Source organism: Myotis yumanensis, unplaced genomic scaffold (genome assembly GCF_028538775.1).
Source record: "Myotis yumanensis isolate MYYU_CA2020_CCGP unplaced genomic scaffold, mMyoYum1.0.hap1 SCAF_7, whole genome shotgun sequence".
NCBI lineage: Eukaryota > Metazoa > Chordata > Mammalia > Chiroptera > Vespertilionidae > Myotis > Myotis yumanensis.
The window spans coordinates 69836536-69857143 of record NW_027223758.1 but is presented as its reverse complement, the minus strand read 5'-3'; the positions used below and the strand labels follow the sequence as shown (position 1 = coordinate 69857143).

The 20608-nt window shown below is 46.4% G+C and overlaps 2 protein-coding genes across 5 annotated transcripts in view; one reads left to right on the top strand and one right to left on the bottom strand.

The window, feature by feature from the left end:
* The first annotated feature begins 697 nt into the window (after window positions 1–697).
* Window positions 698–11845, top strand: TTPAL (alpha tocopherol transfer protein like). The gene is made up of 5 exons (XM_070420886.1): window positions 698–779; window positions 4887–5346; window positions 6272–6465; window positions 7802–7912; window positions 10436–11845. Exons 2-5 carry the CDS (start codon window positions 4902–4904, stop codon window positions 10712–10714), a joined length of 1029 nt encoding a protein of 342 aa, XP_070276987.1. The 5' UTR covers window positions 698–779; window positions 4887–4901; the 3' UTR covers window positions 10715–11845.
* SERINC3 (serine incorporator 3) overlaps window positions 10294–20608 on the bottom strand; it is a 26411-nt gene continuing 16096 nt past the window's right edge. Inside the window, exons 10-13 of one of the 4 annotated variants that reach the window (XR_011472193.1) lie at window positions 19898–20066; window positions 12210–15145; window positions 11204–11288; window positions 10294–10803 (exon numbers count right to left, since the gene is read on the bottom strand). Coding sequence is in view for 2 of the 4 variants with exons in the window: in XM_070420884.1 (XP_070276985.1) it covers window positions 19928–20066 (139 nt within the window). In the remaining 2 variants the exon portion in view is untranslated. Of the gene's footprint in view, window positions 11289–12209; window positions 15146–15341; window positions 16599–17252; window positions 20067–20608 lie in introns of those variants that run through there. The other 3 variants (XR_011472192.1, XM_070420884.1, XM_070420883.1) reach the window with 3 other exon arrangements.

The window sequence follows — 20608 nt, the reverse complement described above, 5'->3', positions numbered from 1 at the left end:
TGTAATTGCTGATTTTCACACATTCTAGCATCTCCCTGGCCCTCTTGCCCCTGGGGTGGGGAAAGGAAGGAATGAGGTCATCTCTTGGGTACTCCTTTGGGTTTTGAGTCCTCCTGGACTGCAGGAGGTCTCTCTCCAGAAATGGTTTAGCGCCTTTACTCTGCCTGATAGAGGGACCTAGATTTCTCTCAAAGTTGTAGCTATGTTGGTGGGCCTGGGGATTTTAATGGACAGGGGTTGAGGCTTAGTAGAACCTTATTCAACTTACCACTCTCACAAAGGGGACTTCATGAACCCCAAAGCAGAAAAGAATACTGGAATGCTAATCCCAAAATCTAGGTTTAAAGCCATTTACTCCATTGATTGCCAGTTTCCCTTTCATGAAAGTTTCCATAAATATGAGGATTTAATGAGACAATAAACGTAACACACCAGGCGCACGTAGCTAATTTCTCCAGCTTCTTCCTTCCTTCTCTGGGCCGCAGTTTCCCCAACTCTCCCACCTAAACTTGCTGGCATTCCCCCTTCCTCCCAGCCAGCCTCCCCCGGGCTCCTGTCCTACCGCGCGGATTCCGACCGCCAGGTGGAGCCAAAGACCACACCGCGGCCAGACATGCACATGCGCACTGACGGCGCTGCCGGTCTTCGCACGCCCTGGCGCGTCACTTCCGGCGCGAGGGGCGGGGCCGGGCCGGCCGGGAGTGCGGGTCGTTCTGCGCGTGCTGCCCGACGAGGCTCCCGCCGCCGACTGACCCGCGCTCCGCCCCGTAACCGGGCCGGTGAGTGCCCGCGAGCCCGTCCGTGGCCCTGGGGGCCGGGGGAAGGGACCCTTGAGACGGAGGGATAACCGGAAGTGGGGGACTCGAGGAGCGAGACCCCAGGCAATGGGGACACCTGGGGAAGGGGTGACAACCGGAAGGGGGGGTCTCGAAAGGCTGCTACGGGACGTAGGGTCTGTGGGGCCCCAGGAGCGATGGCATCCTGACCTCTCCTTGCTTGGGTGGCGTGGGGAGGAAGGTGGTGCTCACAGAGTGATGGACTCAGGTGAGGAAGCTTCATGGCTCCACCCTAACGAGTGGGGTTTGCAGTCCTCCCTGTTCCCCCATCAGCTCTGTGCCTGACAACTGCCCAGACCCTGGAGACTAGCCCGAGGCCCCGGGGAGTGCAGAGCCCGCCGGGGGTGTGTGCCCCCGGGCACATCACTTACCTTCACATCAGCCGCTGGTGGTGCCGAGCTCCCTCACGGGCCAGGCACTGGGGCAGCGGTTCTCAACCTGTGGGTCGCGACCCCTTTGGGAGTCGAAAGACCCTTTCACAGGGGTCGCCTAAGACCATCGGAAAACACATATATAATTACATATTGTCTTTGTGATTAATCACTATGCTTTAATTATGTTCAATTTGTAACAATGAAATTGGTGGTCACCACAACATGAGGAACTGTATTAAAGGGTCGCGGCATTAGGAAGGTTGAGAACCACTGCACTGGGGAGATCTGTGAACATGCCAGGCAAATGGTCTGCCCCCGGGGAATTTACATCCTAGTGGGCAGTAATAGAGCCGGCACCAAATATAGTGAAGATTAAAAGAAAAGTTCTTATTCACCACGGTAAGCTCGATGCATGGTAAAATGCTCATACATATTATCGCTTCATTATTTCACTGTAAGTTAAACTTCCTAAGACAAAGAATTATATTGTTCGCTGTTGCATGCCCAGTGTGTGTGAGCACAGTGCCTGACTCATAGGGTAGGTGATCAGTGATTACTTGATAATGAAAGGCTGGTGAAGCAGACCCTGCGAAGTGTTTATGTCATAACACTGGACTGCCATTTCTGAAAGAAATAGATGCTGCAAAACAGTGGAGGGAGTTGCCCTAGGGAACCAGGGAAGGATTCACAGAGGAGGTGACATTGAAGCTGGGTCTGGAACGTGATGAGTTGTCTGGGTGGGGGCAGACAAGGAGAGGAAATTCCGGGCAGAAATATAAATGCATGAGGTGTTCTGAGAATGGTGGGACATTGGTTGGTTTTGACTGGCATTTACTATGCGTTGAGAGGTGGGAAGCTAGGAGACGGGCCGGAGAAAGTCACTGAGGCTGGGGCTGGGGCATGGACGTGGACATGACAGTCTTCCTCCTGGGTAAGCGCTGGATTGCGATCACAGGCATCTGTTGGTAACTCCCATGGAAACAGAGCCCAGGGTGGATCCTATGAATCTATGCTTGTTCCATTCCTTGCTCAGCATACCTCTGCCAAGCAGATTAAACTCATTTAACAAATATTTATGGAGCTCGGACTGTGTGCCTGGCACCCTGTTAGGTGCTGGGTTTAAGGTGATGAGCAAGACAGTTGTGAATGTTGCTCACAAATTGCCTACAGACAACAGTGGCGTGGGAGAAGTGCTATGTCAGAGAGCTGTGGGAAGGCTCCTAATCCGACCTGGAGTCCGAGGAGGCCTTCTGCTTCAAGCACCGTCATCTCTCACCTGGGTTAGTGCAGCGGCCTCTAAATGGTCTCTTCACTTCCATCCTCATCCCCTTCCGGTCCATTTGCAAGACAACTGAATAATCCTTTTAAAATATAAATCTGGTCATGTCACTTGACTCAAAACCCTCTTGGCTCCCACCAAACTCAAGGGCAACCTTAGTGGCCTGCAAAGCTCTGGTCCAGTGGGTACCTCTCTAAATTCACCTGCTAGTACTCTCTGCCTTGCTCACTTGGCTCTAGCCACACCGGCCTCTCTGTTCCTCGAAAAAGCCAGGCAGATTCCTGCCTCAGACTTCACCCTTGTTCCCCCAGATACCTACCTACACAACTTGCTCCCTCGTCTCCTTTGTCTTTGCTCCATTGTCACTTGGGTGAGGCCTTCCATGACCACCCTATTTACAATTGCAACTCCTGTCCCCAGATACATTCAACCCCCTTCCTGCTTTATCCCTCTCCATAGTGCTTATGGAGAATATATAGTTTATTTTGCTTATAGTGCCCCACCCCACACACACACTAGTATCTAAGCTCAATGAAGGCAGGATTTTATATTCACTGCTGCATCCTCAGTGCCTGGAAGTGGGCCTGGCACATAGTAAGTGCTCAATATTTGTTGAATGAGTGAAGTGGCATCTAATTGGAACTTAAGGATGAATCAGTCAGGTGATGAACTAGAGGAAGAGCATATTAGTTGGAGGAAACAGGATGTGACAAGACAAAAAAACACTTCTGGGAGGAAGTGAAAAAAGCTGGGTAGGGCTGGCAGCTAGAATGCAAGGAATGAAAACCTGGCCACAACAGCTGCCGTGCACCTGCGCGTGACTGACTACATGCAGAGACCCCTGAGGTGGTCCCTGCCTTCCTCGAGCTCCAGGGGTTCAGTGGCAGCCCATGGACAAGAGCTTGGGCTTTGGAACTGGACAGCCCTACTGCTGTCTTATTCTTGGAATATCTACGGCAGCCGTTTTTTGTTTCTGCTTTTCACTTGATAAGTGTGTTGGTTCTGGTCTTCTAAGAAGCAGAAACTAAGATGAGATTAGACACTCAAGAAAGCCATTGGCAGCAACACCCATAAAGCATAGAGGGAGGGGAGCTGGCCCTGTGGAGGAGGTTTGGGCAGTAAGTCTCCGACTGCACGCAGGTCCATGAAAGGGTTGGCTGGCCAGGCGGATGGGGAGTCCCCGAGGTAGAGGTAGAGGATTCCCATGTCTCAGTCATTGGCTGGGGGCCAGTCTGTGCAAAGTGTGGATCCCCTGGATGGCGGATCCAGGGGGAAAGCAGCTGGGCCGTCCGTCAGTTATGCTTCACCCAGCCGATCTGATGAGTTCCGTTTCATGACCACCATGATAAGTCACATTGCATATGGTAAAAAAAATTCAAACAGTACAGTAAAAAGCCTCTCCCGCCTCAAACATCCAGTTCTCCAGTTGTTCTCTGGGAACCATTGGCAACAGTTTCCTGTATCTCTTCTCAGAAATTTTAGGTGTATTGACAAGTGTATATATGTATATATTTTAGAAACATAAATGCAATTATTTTTATTGATTTCAGAGAGGAAGGAAGAGGGAGAGAGGGTTGGAAACACCAATGATGAGAATCATTGATTGGCTGCCTCCTGCATGCCCCCTACTGGAGATGGAGCCTGCAACCCAGGTGTGTACTGTGACCAGGAATCGAACCCTGACCTCCTGGTTCATAGGTCAATGCTCAACCACTGAGCCACACCTGCTGGTCAAACACGACTATTTTATTATATACATTGTTCTGCGACTGCTTTTCCCCCCTCAGCATATCAGCTTATAAGTTCTGCCTGATTTCCATGACTGAATAGTATTCCATTCATATGGTGATATTACTTAACCAGCCTCCAACTAGTAGGCAGTTAAAGTGTTTCCAGTTTTTTGCCATTATAATCCCACCACCTTTTGGTGTATAGGACGACACTCTAACCAGCTGAACCACCCGGCCAGGGCTAAAATTTGATAGATAATGACAAACTGCCATCCAAAGAGGCTGCCTAGCTTATTCTCCCAACAGCAAGCATATCAGAGTACCCATTTTGCATTTTGCCCGTCTGAATTTCAGAGTTGTTTTAATTCACATTTCTAATTACGAGTTACATCGAACATCCATGCATACATCTGTGAGCAAAGCCACGGTGTTGGATGAGGAGTGTGTGTTTCCTGCTGTAGGTCTGGGTGCCTCCGTGGAGATTCTAACTTAATTCAGCCTTTCAGATCCAGGTCACCCCTCCACCCCAGTTGAGACCCAGTGCTCTGAGGTTACTTGGCTTAACAAAAATGTTCCTGTCCCCCCGCATCAGCTGCCCTGAGGTTTGAGATGACCAGTTAATAATGCTGCACTTTATTAACTCCGCTTGGGGCATCTGTTTTGACAGGCACCCTGGTAGCTAATGTCAGAAGAAAGTGACTCTCTGAGAACTAGCCCTTCTGTGGCCTCACTTTCCGAAAATGAGCTGCCACCAGCACCCAAGCCTCCTGGCTACGTGTGCTCGCTGACGGAAGAACTGGTCACCAAGGCCAGGGAAGAGCTGCAGGAGAAGCCGGAATGGAGACTTCGAGATGTGCAGGCCCTCCGCGACATGGTGCGGAAGGAGTTCCCGAACCTGCGCACGTCTCTGGACGATGCCTTCCTGCTGCGCTTCCTCAGAGCTCGCAAGTTTGATTATGACCGGGCCCTGCAGCTCCTGATCAACTACCACAGCTGTAGGAGAAGTTGGCCTGAAGTCTTCCATAACCTGAAGCCATCGGCCTTAAAAGATGTCCTCGCTTCCGGATTCCTCACCGTGCTGCCCCACACAGACCCGCGGGGCTGCCATATCCTCTGCATCCGCCCAGGTATTGCCCTAGGCTGTTGCGGGGTGCTTGTGCACAGCCTCAGTTTGGGATGTGTCTGTCCAGCCCCTCTCCCCCTTTCCTTTTCCCTTTTATCCCCTCCATGTGTTAGTCAAGGCCTTTTGATGGCAGATAACAAACCCTACTCAACCCGGCTTATGATAAAAGGGAGGGTTTTGTCTGAGGAGACAGGAGCATCTCACAGAACCAAGCCCACACTTGGAGCCAGGAGTCAAATTCAGTTTTACCCAAACTGCATGGTTAGCATGGGAAGAGGTGGTTCCCCAAGGAAAATCAGGGTGATGTCCTGAAGATAAAGGGACACATCTGATGGCAGAGGCATAGATGTCCATTAAGATAAGTACTATTGCCCTGGCTGGTGTGACTCAGTGGTTAGAGCACCATCCCTCGCGCCCAAGGGATGCGCCATCAAGGGCACGTACCTGGGTTGCAGGTCAATCCCTGGCCCTGGTCTGGGTGCATGTGGGAGGCAACTAATTGATGTGTCCCTTTCACATCGATGTTTCTCTCCCCCTTTCCCATCCCCTCCATTTCACTTGCTCTAAAAATCAATAGAAAAAATATCCTCAGGTGAGGATTAGCAAAAAATAAAAATAAAATAAGTCCTATTATCCCATTCTATTTATGAGGCGATGAGGACTCAGAGTAAGGAAGTAACTTGCCCAAGGTGTAACTTCAGAGTTCACACTTTTGACTTCAACACAATTGCAATTTCCATTTCAGCAGTTAAGAAATGTCAGCTGCTGCTGAAGGTGTCCGATTTCCTAACCTCAATAGAGCCATGCCAGTAGAATATCATCTTGCCTTTCTGTTTTTAAAGGACAGTTTTAGCACAGAGATCAATCTTAGCCTGTCTGATTGTTTGTATGTATTTATGTAACATACTGACCATCTCTTATGACCTTAGACAGATGGATACCGAGCAGCTATCCAATCACTGAAAACATCCGAGTCATATACTTGACGTTGGAAAAGCTCATTCAGTCTGAAGAGACCCAAGTGAATGGAATTGTAATTCTTGCAGACTACAAAGGAGTGAGCTTATCAAAAGCATCTCACTTTGGCCCTTTTATAGCCAAAAAGGTGATTGGCATCCTTCAGGTATGGCCTCCATTTGTCATGTGCCTTTCTGTTGTTTTGGCTTTCCCAGGGCCCTGTCCAGTTACCCATGTGATACGCACACCCCACTTCCGGCTCCTACAATCAGAAAAATACGAAAGCATTGAAAGTTCTATTTACCACTCATTCCCCTGAGGGTCTCCAGTAGTATCTGAGGTACCTTTAATCTAGGCAAGATCAGCTTTCGGACAAGACTCCAAAAACCAGAGAAATGCTTTCTGCTCTTTTTTTTGGTCAAAAAGACAGAGGAGAAATTCTCCTAACAAATGAAACTGAGAAATTGTGTTTCTGCCCAAGGTGATAGAGCCTGCCCGGCCGCCTGTGGGACCCGGGGATGGGGAGCACTGTTGGACTGTTTGGCCTGATGCTTTCACCCCTCAAGTTGTGTCTCAGAACAAAAGTCACTGAGAACCGTCGGGTTCCTTATACATCTTCACAGTGTGTAATGGTTTGCAAAGCCCTTTTACGGTCATCATAACCCACTCAGTGCCTCAAGGAATCCTTTTAGATAGACAAGTCAAGAATTACTTTTCTTTTTCGGTTGGCGGGGAAACAGACCTAGCAGATACAGTGTGGCCCAAGTCTCTCCGGCTTGACTCCTAGTTCATTCTGACCCAGCCCGTGGGTGCTGGCTCTTGTGAGCTGCGGGGACCAGAGACAGAACAGTTCTCCGTGTGTCTGAGGCCCTACTGTGCCCCAGGCTGGTATGTAAACATCCACGTCACATTTGGTCATTATCAGAAGTTTGAATTCTGGCTTTGAGGCAGCGCTCTGGCTTTCCTTGGCTTCCACTCTTCTGATGCCTCCTGCTAAATCCCATGTAGATGTAAGGGTCAGCATAATGAGTTTAGATTATTGTTTCCTGTAAGATGATCTGAGAGACAAAATTCCAGGGTTAAATAAATGTGGGAAATATGGTAAAGCAAGTCCCTTCCTTGTGAATGTCACTGTACAGTAAACATTTACATTTAAGGCTCTGAACAGTCCTGCAGTTAAAGGAAATCTGTTTGATTATATTTAGTTTGCTACTTCTCAAACTCATTTACCTACCTGGACGCTTTTTTACATCACACCTGGTAGCCTCCCGAGAAATACACTTTGGGCAACTCTGATTCAGAAGGTCTGATACTTACTAGATCCATCCACATAGGCTCAGACCACTTTTTACCTTCCTGTTTAGCCCCTACTTGTGTTTCTTTGAGGAGACCTTGAGAATCAGACCAGACTGAAGAAGATTTCACTGGGGGAGGCAGGCTGTGGTAACTGACAGTTTGCAAATATTCCATGTGTTCTAACATCCCCTTCCCTTCCCCTACAGGATGGCTTCCCCATTCGGATAAAAGCGGTCCATATCGTGAATGAACCTCGAATATTTAAAGGCATTTTTGCCATCATAAAACCATTTCTGAAGGAGAAAATAGCAAACAGAGTAAGTGATGATCCTACTAAAGATACTTTAATTTTGTTTCTGCTTCCTTATTGGTGACATCTATAAATTTAATTGTGACATCAGTAATCTTATCTTAGTTTATTATTCTTGCCCTGGGACTATTAATTTGGAAAGTTCAGTGAACAGTCCTTTCTGTGAGGGGGAGATGAATAAGAATATAACATTTGACAATAGAGCAGAGCCAGGATTGTTATCTAAGAGCTTCCCTGCTCTGTAATCAATCAGACTTTTTCATATCTTGGGCTGAGCATTATAAACCAACATTATATTTTACATGTAAGAGGACATGGAAAAGGGTCGTCATTGGGCAGGTGGTGAAGAAGAGTTATGGAGATTTCTCACTACAGCTCCTTGGGTTTCAAAATACTATTTAAGCCTTCCCATCTACCTAATCTGTTGTCCTGCTGTATAAAGTGTGTGGAATAATTCAAGGTTTATGAGGTAGGTGAGCTTTTAGCTTAACTCTTATTTAAGAACGGGTAAATGACACTGGAAAAGATGGGAGAGCCTTTTCCAGCACCGAGATTGAAATATGGTGGGTGGTAATTTTCCCCTCCCTAGGCCTAGGAACATTGTGATCACTCCAAAGACTGGGACTTGAATTTTTTTTTTATATATATATATATATATATATATATATATATTTTTTTTTTTTTTTTTTTTTCAAAGAGGAAGCACAGAAAAACAGAATCTCAAGATTGCAAGGGAGAGAACTTAAAATTCAGATCCACAGACCTTTTTCTGAAGACTTTTTAAAAATTTTTTTTACTGATTTCAGAGAGTCAGGGAGAGAGAGACAGAAACATCAATGATGAGAGAGAATCATTGATCGGCTGCCTCCTGCACACTCATGCTCTCCACTGGGGATCAAACCCATGACCCTGGCATGTGCCCTGACCAGGAATTGAACCATGACCTCCTGGTTCATAGGTTGACGCTCAAACCCTGAGCCATACCAGCTGGGCTCTCTGAAGGTTTTAATTCATCAGCTCAGGGGTACAGCCCAGGAATCTCTGCTTTTAAAATCTAGGAGATTCTGATGCACAGTTAGGTCTGAGAACCACTAACTTAGTGGCCTCCACGCCTGGGTTTGAGCCTGTGTTGGTTTCTGGAGCTCCTGTTTGGAACTTGCTTTTTCCAAAGCAGCCTTTGGGCCGAGTCTTCTTTTCACATCTGTGAAATGACCTTATTTGTGGCCCACAATCTTGTTCCTTCCTTCACATGTTCATTCATTCATTCAAAAATATTGATCAAACACTACATGTGAGTATGTTCTAGATAAACAAAATAGACCAACTTCTCGGTCCCCAGGAAGCTTACATGCTAGGGCAGGGGTGGAAAATGTCTGGTCACAGGCCGTGTAAGGTCCACAGAATCATTTGGTCTGGCCCTGCCACGGCAATAGGGTGAGTCAAATGAATGTTTGACCAAATATAGCAGGCTAATTTTTAAGTTAATAATTTTGTGTGGCCCGAGAATGATGTTATGAATATCCAAGTGGCCCTTGGCAGTAAAAAGGTTCCCCACCCCTGTTCTAGGGAGACATAGACAACGAATTATATGTTACCTGGTATTAGAATGTGATGAGTGCAATGGAGAAAAATGAAGCAGTGAAAGAAGTTAGTGAGTGTGGGAAGGGGGAAGGGGTTGTAGTATTCAATAGGGTGGTTAGAGGTAGCGTCATTGAGAAGTTGGCGTTTGAGTAAAGAATTGAAAGAGGCCGAAACTGGTTTGGCTCGGTGGATAGAGTGTCGGCCTGCGGACTGAATGGTCCCGGGTTCGATTCCGGTCAAGGGCATGTACCTGGGTTGCGGGCATATCCCCAGTGGGAGATGTGCAGGAGGCAGCTGATCGATGTTTCTCTCTCATTGATGTTTCTAACTCTCTACCTCTCTCCCTTCCACTCTGTAAAAAATCAATAAAAATTAAAAAAATTAAAAAAAGAATTGAAAGAGGCAAGGGAATGAGCCTTACAGATCCCTGGGACCAGCAACAGCCCGATCCTGGGGTGGGAGCATGCCTGGCATACTGGAGGAGCAGTAGCGGGGAAGCAGGAGAAGGAGAGGCAGAGCAGTAACGGGGCCTGGATCATATGGCCTTTGGCGTTTGGTCTGTGAGGGGAGCACTGGAGAGTTGTGCAGAGGAGTGACGTGATCTGACATCACTGAAATGAGCTTAGATTGTGGTGGGACAAGGGTGCAAGCAGGGAGATCAGGAAGGAGGTGTTGTGGGAGTCTGGGTAGAAACGATGGTGGCATGGTGCCATTAGGGTAGCAGTAAAGTGGTTGGATTCTGGGTATGTTTTGTAGGAGCAGCCAACAGGGCACTTGGTATAAAGAAAAGAAAATTAAGAATCCTCAAGCTTTTCAAGGAACTGGAGGGGTAGAGTTGCCATCATCCATTCCTTTATTCATTCAAGATATTTGAGCACAGAGCATGAAGGAGGTGAGTGAATTGCTGATTAACCTAAGGCCAGGTGTGTTTTCATTTCCTTCCCTCTAGTTTTTCCTCCACGGGTCTGATCTGAACTCTCTCCACACAAACCTTCCAAAAAGTATTCTCCCCAAGGAGTACGGGGGCACGGCTGGCGAGCTGGACACTGCTGCCTGGAACGCGGTGCTGCTGGCCTCGGAGGAGGACTTCGTGAGAGAGTTCTGCCAGCCTGTCCCCGCCTGCGACAGCATCCTGGGGCGGGCCCTGCTGCCCGAGGGGCTGACCTCAGATGCGCAGTGTGATGACTCCATGCGGGCTGTGAAATCACAGCTGTACTCCTGCTATTAGCACCACCAGCTTTAAGTCCTTTCCTTTTGTTCTTTGGGGAGGCACAGGAGGATTTTAGCTGCCATGGATTCTTGCTCCTTGTAATTAAGCTGCAGCAGGGAGGAAAAGCTGAGTGTGAGCGGAAGGGCATGCCCTGGATCACTTGAATTATTCCACGAAGACATGGAAAACGTTCCCAGTGATTCCCAAATTTGTGGAATCCCAGTTTGCAGCCATTAACCTGGAAGTTGTTTCTGGTTCTTAAACATCTCAAAGCAGGAAGAATGAGGACCAAAGTCACTTTGATCCCATCTTCAGGAGAAAACAACCCGATTGGCCAGTCAGCACACTCCTGTGAAACACTTGGGTCCAGCCTGCATGGTGGCCACATGTGAGACTTTAGGAGTTTGTGTCTCTCACATGAACCCTAACTCCAGACTTCTGTTGCTCATCAGGAATCTACAAGTTTTTGGCCCAGGTACCTGTTGCCATCATGGGTTTGGAAAGCACCTTGTCTGCATCGGGCACACAGCAGGACATCAGCAGCTTGACCAGGGACTTCCAGATCAAGTTCGGGAGCCAAGACTTCAAGCACCTGTGGGATTCATTGGTTGAATCTTGCAGTAGAAACTAGTTTTCCCAAATCCATAAAGCCTTAGTCCTGGTTCTCAATAGAATCATGCAAGATCCTAGAAGTATATAATTTTATTCAACCTAAAATACTGGAGGCCAGGCCTGTGTAGCTAAAAGAATGCTGGCCTAAGATTTAAGAGACCTGAGCTCCAGCCTCAGATGTGTGGCCATGGATAAGACCTGGGCCTCTGTGAGCCTCAGTTTCCTCATCTGTAAAATGATGCTCAATGAAATGACACATAGGGCCCTTTGGGCTGCTGAGGTTCTGGGGTTTGATTTAGTTATTGGATGTTAGACATTGCTTTTCTGCCTAGAACAGCGCTTCTCAATCTGTGGGTCGCGACCCCTTTGGGGGTCGAACGACCCTTTCACAGGGGTCGCCTAAGACCATCGGAAAACACATATATAATTACATATTGTTTTTGTGATTAATCACTATGCTTTAATTATGTTCAATTTGTAACAATGAAATTGGGGGTCACCACAACATGAGGAACTGTATTAAAGGGTCGCGGCATTAGGAAGGTTGAGAACCACTGGCCTAGAAAGATGACGCTCTAGAATCAGTGGTTCTCAACCTTCCTAATGCCGCGACCCTTTAATACAGTTCCTCATGTTGTGGTGACCCCAACCATAAAATTTTCGTTGCTACTTCATAACTGTAATTTTGCTACTGTTATGAATCGTAATGTAAATATCTGATATACAGGATGTATTTCCAGGGGTCGCGACCCACAGGTTGAGAACCGCTGCCTAGATGCACGTGGCTGGATCCTGTTTTCCGTGGTACACCTGGGCCTTTCCAAGAGGCATGTGTCAGTCACCATTTGGCCCTGCCTTTAAAGAAACAAGTATGTATATCCTGGAACTCAGTGATACCAACCTCCTTTTCATAGTCAGGGTTAAACTTGAATGGCTTTTGTGAGGGCAGGCAGGTGAGATGACCAGGATCTTGTATGAATTCCATCCCTGAGATTCTGGTGGTATATTGTAAAGCTGGCAGCAGGGAATGGTTAAGTTACTTGGGATTCTGAAATTTTGGTCTCTGGAAATGAATAAAGGGCAGGTTATTGCTGGGTCACTTCTGATGGCCCCTGCCCTCCCAAACCACGGAATTTCTCTCTTTGTTGTGGATGGGCACACTTTAGTCTGTCAAGCCAGACTGGATGTTTGTTCTGCATTTCAATACTTTAGACTCATCCTGTCAAGAATTTAGCCTTTGCCCAGGCGTCTTATTAGTGGTTCATCTCGTGGCTTTTGACCTATTTCCTTTCCTATTCATTCCATGTAAATGATAATGTTAAATTAACAAGTAGTATGCGTTGTGTGTAACTTCTCTGTGCACTTATTAGGCCACCAGGCAAGGTGGAAGTGAACAGTGCACCGAAATTCAAAGGCCAGTCTCTTGCAAATAAGCTGTTCATCTTTATAGCACTTTAAAAGTCTGGAGAAGTTGTTGGTAGAAGTTATGTACCTCATTAGTGCCAATTCTAGGGAAAGTTCTTTTCACCATAGATACTAACCCTGGGTCCTCTAGGACCTGGCTGAGCTGAAAATGTCAAAATGCACACCCCTGGCTGCCTCCAGTTCCGTCTGACAGTGATGGTGTGACCAGCATTGCGGAAAAGATCTAAACAGGACAAGTGGGGTGGCTAATGTAGGTAGAGGTTCAGGACCCATCTGCCTGGATGGGAAAATTGATTAGAGGCTTTCCTAGTTCCCAAAGAGATTTAAAAAAAAGGGGGGGGGGGTGAGAAAAACAGCTAGACAGAAATGAGTTGCTCAGCCCCACCAAGTTTCCAAGGTTGAAACTGCATTCCATTCCATTGCCTTTGTCTAGGTGACTTCAATAGGAGTGGCCACGCTCACCTAGAGAAGCATCTCAGAGACCAGGAAGGATGCTGTTCAGGCCTTTGTAATTGAGCCCAGGAGCTGTTTCAGCTTCTGAAAGGAGGGTTTGTCTGCCTGCCTTCTAGAGCTGCTGCTTTGTTTTGGCTCAAAAGAGGGATCCAATAGTTTTGGCACCTGAGGAGTTTGAACCAAGCTGTGAAACCAGGACCTCCCTGGATGAAAATCAAGGCAGTCTGTGTTCGGCTTCACCAAGCATTTCCAGTTTCCCCAGCAGGGGGATGGGAATGATCAAGGGAGCGCACGGGGAGCCACAATCATTAGTGGAGGCACACAGACAGCACAGCAGTGAACAGCGGAGAACAGGGAGTGCTTTCCTTTAGGAAAAAACTCCAGCCCATTCCACAGGCTCCCGAAAATGAACGTTCCCCACAATTCAGGGTCGTGTGCAGTATAGGGAAGGGAGAAGAGTAAATCAGGAGACCCGAGTTCCAGCTGTACCTTGGTGTGTGGTTTGGGTGAGCCACTGCACACCCCTGGATGATTCTGTACTAAAAGGGCACCACACCCCGACTCTGAAACCTCCGTTCCCAGCATCCATCATCCTGCCCCTGCCTCTCACCCCCGCCCCCAGCTGGGTCATTCAGGAAGTACCTAAAACTTCCAAATGTAGGTTTAGGTAATATGGGGGTTTTCTTCCTCCTTCCCCCATACTGCTCCACAAAAGTGTGTCTCTTCCTGGAATCCCATTTGGGTAGGCAAAAGTTGTACTCTGTGGCATTATTACAATATCTCACTTTAAAGTTTTCAGCTCTTAAGGTTTTCCTTTGAAAGCTCTTTCATTTAGGAAGCAAAATGATAGCTAATGTGTAAGTGTGGCTGTCCTGTGGCATGAAAGGTGTGGAGATGCCAAACATTGTGACTGTTTGGGAGTGATGGCCGTTCTCACACTCCACTCCTCTCCTGGGTACTGGGGTCTGTTAATTTTTTGAATTTCAAGTCATTTTCTTTCTGCTTTCTGGACTCAGAAAAATGGCTTGCTTGAAATGCAAGGAGCAGACATCATCAGTCTGATATTCCTCCTTGGCATTTGCTCCATGGGGAAGCCCAGTGTGATCTGTGGATGAAGATGCTAGTGATGAATTTACTGTTTGCCAATTTGCTGCTTTTCCTTCCATCTCACTGGGCCACGTGCTCAGCTGGACAGCCAGTCAGCTGCCCTCGGGGGTTCTTGCAGATGTGCCTCGCCTCCTGGCACATCAGGTGGGACCTGTTACAAGTGAAGTACTTGAAACTTTTCTGGGGCCAACAGCCTCTGACACCACTCTGCTGGGTAGGAGGTGGCTCTTTCTGACCAGATTGGGGCACCATTCAGCCACTGGTCACATTCCTCACTTCAAACTGAAATTCAGTTTGGCTTTGAGTATAGGGACACATGGTGGTGGACTCATCTACTTCGGTGTTTGTTTTGACCAAAAGTTTATTTTTCTAATGCATTTTCTAAGTCAAAGTGGTGAAAACATGTAATTTTAGTATGCATGACTGAGTCTCCAACAATAAAAATCCCTGTAAGGACGAACGTGTGTGGAGTCCCTTTGTGACAATGGCAGCTTGGATTACAGTTCTGAAGCTTTGTTATTCCTGGTGTGCAGGCCCAGCAGAGCCTCCCTGCAGCGGAGGCAGGAGGGCACTGACAGCACAGTGCGTCCTACAGTCGCAGGGCTGCTGCGCTGGAGATCACGTGCAACTAGAAGATACCGGTGTGCAGAGGAGGGTGGGGCTGATGCCCAGTGGTGCAGTGTGCACATTTTTTGGTTCTCAAGGCCCAGATATACTTTCTGGACCAGCCCTGAATCCTAAGTGATAGCGAACAGTTCCTGAGAGCTCAAGTGGGCTGAGCATGATGGTGTCCTTCTCGTAGATAATCTCATTTAATTGTCAGGCACCCTTAGTGAAGCGGGATTATTGCCCCTGTGGGATAAATGAGACACAAGTTGAGCATTTTGCCCGAGGACACACAGCTATTCCAGTACAACTGGGATTCAAAGCCAAGGCAGTCAGCCCACTATTTTCTCCTGATGGTGCTAGGCTGTGCACTTCTCTTTTATTCTTATTGTCAGCCCACGCACGCAACACAAAAGGGAGGAACTTTTAGCGTGAGGAAGCATCAGTCTAAAAATCGGCTTTATTTTTTTTTTTGGCTTTTTAGAAAATACAAAGCAGAGTGTCTTAACTTCTGACACCCAAGTTGTAATGGACACATTATTCTAGAAGCTCCTACAAGTAAACCCAGACTCCTTGGGAGGTAACGGGTACGGCCTGGTCAATGGCCTCTGCATGCTGAGCCTTTCCTCTACCTGTCCCATTTGTTTCTATAGAGGAGCTCGCACTCTGCCCCAGAGACAAAGCCCAGGCCCTACGGTGGGTCTTGTGTGTTGGTGATGACTCAGCTGAGAAACACTCCTGCAGGATGTCCATACGTTCTCTGTTGGCTTCTGATGACTCGACAGGTAAGTACTCACATTGCAACATCGCTCTTCAGGTCATCCTTCCTGGAGGAACCTGTGGAGCTTAAGCTCAGTCTGTTTCTCACATCTGGAAAAATGGAGCTAATGGCTCCAACCCTTCTCACCTTATAGCAGTGTTACAAGGTAGTTAGGACGCACTTTATAAGCCACTGGAGTTACTGTCTATGTTATGAGTCAGCATTTTCTTGTTTCTTTTCTAAAACACCTTAGTTTCCCTACTGCCCACTCTTTACATAGTACTGGTTTGGCATTCCTATAATAAATGGCAGCAGATGTTTCACATTATTGCATTTATAGCTGAGTAATAAAATCATTTAAGGTGCCACTTTACTAGGAAAAAATGTTTTTAACTAAATGTTCACCCTCTTACCTGATAAGGTGCCAGCCATTAGGGATACAGTGACCTAGTAAGATACTAGCTACTGCCTTAGCGGATTACTAACTTTCCTTTATTAATGATGGGTAAGCCTAGAGAGCCAGCTGACTCCCCTGTAGGTCCAAGCAGTCTCTAGTTTTTCTTGTCTCCTACATGCTAGTAGGCCAAGGGACAATGGGGCCTAACCGAAGAAAACTAAGTCAGCCTGGGGTTTGTTTCTGTGTAACTGAGGGCAGATCACTAAGTTCTCTAAGCGTTGGTTTGACCTGGAAAAGAGAATCACCACCACCTTGCAGGGGTGTGGACAATGCCTGTTCATTGCTTGGTACATGTAGGTATTTATGTGGTAGTCATGACTGTTCTTCACCCGAGGCTACAGGCATCGCATGGTGAGTCACCCAGCAGGACTTAGAACATCACTGAGTAGGTAACACGATGGATACAATAGACCAACACAAAGGAGTAAAGAGATGAAGTGCTGCTCCCGTTAGTAAGCACAAGCCTGGTATCTGCCATCCATCTGCAAAGATCAAATGCATGACTCTCATTACTGAATACTCATTTTAGCTTAATGTGTAAAAAGAAAAATACAGCCAAGCAAGGACTTGGACCAAAAAGCTGTCCTGGTTTAAATTCAGCCTGAGTTAGGATTGGGTCCAGAACATCAAAAGCACTGACAACCAGGTCCATGGTCATTCTTTGGCAGTACCTTTGGTTGTCAAGAGAAAGTTTTATTTCCCAGCGAAATGAGGACCTTGTAACAACCACCTAGAAAGCAAATAGCCAGGATGGGCCTACAAGCTTTCTCCCAGATGTAACTAGGTCTCCCAGATGTTGCCTTTGATGAATCCCTACAGCATACTGCGGACCTCAAAGCCAGGGCCTGATCGGTAGTCCTGGGAGACAGACAGAGACGGGGCTGTGAGTGGTGATGAAACACTGGGCGACTCATCGGGGTGAGATGACACCATGAGGTCTGATGGTTGAGAATACCCGCCTGCTTTACAGTCTGACCCTGGGCTTAGGCAAGATGCCGATGTCTATGCTTGTTTGTGATTCAGCACTCTCGTGTGTAATCACTTCAATCTTGGCTAAACTACTGGGCTTCCAACTTAAAATCATGCACAGCAGGGACACTTAAAGATAATTTGTTATTTTAAATTAAATATCAAAGTTTCTATCGTGATAAAAAATTTAAAAACTTTATTGGACTTTATTAAACCTATGTTACAGTTTATTGCTTTTATTTTGAATTAAATAAGGTGGGGAAGGACGTGTACCATGTTTCTGAAGTGTAGGACCTTTAATGGGTTTAATCTGGGTGGCCCTGCTGTTAAGGAAAGTGGGGTATCTGCTTTACACTGGAAAAGGGCTAAACCTGCCCTGTCTGCCCCCCAAATCCTTTACAACCTTATCTCTGTACCCCAACATTAACCACTGGTTTAAAAGATGGTGGTTCCAACAATTCCTATTATCAAGCCCTGCTTCCCTACCCCCCACACCTGCACCCCAACCGAGAGTGTGCCCTCTATGTTCCCTGTGTTCAATTCTGTAAGAACACCTCAAATCTAGCCTGCACTAGATTTTGGCTGAAAATCTATGACTTTGAATATTGTCCAGTAGCTTTATAGCCCATATTCAGATTACCAGCTACTACCAGAGTGCTTAAGATGGGTTAAGCACTTGACAAAGTAGCTTTACTCTCTAAACAATCTTATGTACTAGGTACTATCTTTTGTTCAAACAAAGAAAACAATGAGGCTCAGGCAGATAGTTATCACCCAGGGTCATAAAGCTTAGTATATCCTCAATAAATATTAGCTGTTTGACAATAGAAAATGGCAAAACTGATGCAAACCCAATCAGACTTCCAAGCATATGCTCTTAGCCATTCTTAAGGGACCACACCTCCATCCTTCTAACACCCTCTTCCTGCCCCTCATGTACATATCGAACCTAGGTGTTTAAACCAGAATCACTCAGGAATCTACTTCTTCCCCGTATCTAATCACCTGCCAATTTTTAAATTTTAATTACTAAGCAGCTCTGAGCTGTCAATTTCTCTCCATCCTCATGTTTACTTCTGTTTCAAATCTTACATGGAATACCCTGGTCTTCTCTCTCTAAACCCATTCTCTATGTATACAGTGAATGAAGACACAATTTATTCATGCCACTATAAATATGCTCCCCACTGCCTTCAGCGTAAGGTCCAAACTCTTTAGTGTGGTTTATAAAGCCCTTCCTAACCTAGTCCCTGCCCATTTCTCCTCAGTCCAGCTTTACTAAACCAGTCTTTAAAAATCTCCCTGCCCTGACAGGTTTGGCTCAGTGGATAGAGCGTCAGCCTGTGGACTGAAAGGTCCCAGGTTCGATTCCTGTCGAGGGCATGTACCTTGGTTACGGGCACATCCCCATTGAGCGGTGTGTGGGAGGCAGCTGATCGATGTTTCTCTCTCATTGATGTTTCTGGCTCTCTGTCCCTCTCCCTTCCTCTCTGTAAAAATCTCCCTGCCTTTAACATGCAGACTCGTCTACTCTCCAGCAATGCCATCCCACTTCCCATCTCTTAGCTAACGCCTAACAATTCTTGGCTTAGACGTCACTTTTTCCAGGAAGCCTACCATGACACCCCCACCTGGGCACCTTCGAACTCCTAAGTCACAGGACTACACTACAGTGTAGTCACACCACACTGTACCAGTTGTCAGCTGGTTTTCACCCTCTTGGAAACTGTGAGTCAAGATGGTAGAGCGAGTGTCTGTCATTCTTAAAGCTGTATCCCAGAACCTGAAGACTTCTGTCTCCTTGCCTGCTCCCTCTCCCGAGGGTTCCCGCCAGTCCCTGCCCCTGCCTCTCACCTACCCAAGCATCTTGCCCAGAGAAGGTACCTATTGGTACACTTTTTGAATGAGTTCAAGACTTTACTCACCAGCCCTTAAGTTTTAGAAGGAATAGATGCATTCTGCTGATAAATCTGACTGCCTATATAAGTCTAAAAAATAGAGAATGGCTGCTAATTCATAAAAGCTGTTAAAGAAAGGGCCTTAAAAGCGTAAGTCTATTTTAATCAAATACCTTATAGTGCAAATATAGTAAATTCACATGCATTTTACTTTTACATACTCATAACAAAATAATTACATAGACTAAAGTTGCAGTTTTTTCCTAAGTGAGTCCTCATTTTAACCAAACCTACAAAGCATTTATTGAAATTAATGTTCTGGCAAAGCCACATACTTGAATCGAGCAGTGTCAATGCTGTAGTATAAAAAAAAAATGAAGTCTCAAGATGCAGAAGCAGTAGCCCTATCAGCAACCCCTCTTCTGGGGAAGAACCCACACACATACTCCTTCGCCCAATGACTATGATGCTATACCTCTTCAGAGTTTACGGACTGAACAGAATGCTTGTATCAACAAGTAAAGACTTTCACAGAGGAAAACTGTCATAGAAATACATTATTACTTTTTCCCCCTGCTCCTTAAGGATATTGCAATAGAAATATATTAACGATGGCCTCAAATATCCAATATTTTTCTATTTTCTATTTTAAATCAAAGTTATAGGAACCTACAGGTCTTAATAAAGAACTCTCTTCACAGCACAGCTGTAGTTCACTTTACAAGGCAAAAATGCTCCCTTTGCACTATATCCTTAAAAATAAACAATGTACATGTAAATAAAAAATTCAGATCCTGTATCCATCATAATTCACTCTTGCCTTGGGATATACACTTGGATATAGTCAACTTCGCAAAGCATTCACTTAATATTTTAGTTGAAGCAAAAGTACAAGGGCTTTCAGCAAAGGGAACCTTTATGTGGTGTCCCTGGCACTCAGAGGTTCAGCTGAAGTCTCGATTGGTGAGGACAACTGGAGCCACAAGGGTCCAGGCGTAGAGGAAGAGGCAGACCCAGCTGGAGCTGATCTTGACCCACACAGCTGACCACTTGCTGGTAACATTCTGGAACTCTGCATCAGGGCTAAGAAAACAGAAGGAAGTCAGGAAAAGGAGCCTGAGACCAGCATCGGGCAGCCCCCCAAACAAAGCCAAGAAATTCTCCAGGGAAACTTGGCTGACACTAATCCTTACTAAGGTTCCAGAAGGGACCTGAGGAAACTGCTTTTAGTTTTTATGAGCAGAGAACCCTACTTCTCAAATGGCTTTTAGCTTCTTGCCAGCATGAAGAGCCCTGACTACTCTAATCTTTGGGCAAAGTTCTTTGGGAACATCTGGCTGTTCTAGATATTGGTAAAAGTCTAGATTGAAATGGTCTCCATGAAACTCTCCTTCCTTACCAATCATTACTTTGATCAGAATACTCTACATGACCCTCTCTAGACACAGAGAAAAATTAGAGCAAAGACTGGCTTTATGTCATGATTTTCTCTCTCAAGCACTCAGGTTTGGAAGAGCTCCCCATAATCTGCACTGTAAGAATCCCAACTGGATTTTAAATCCAAGAGGAGAAAAAGTCAAAATTATTTCAGAAAAGAGTCAGCACCGAACACAACTTGTCATATA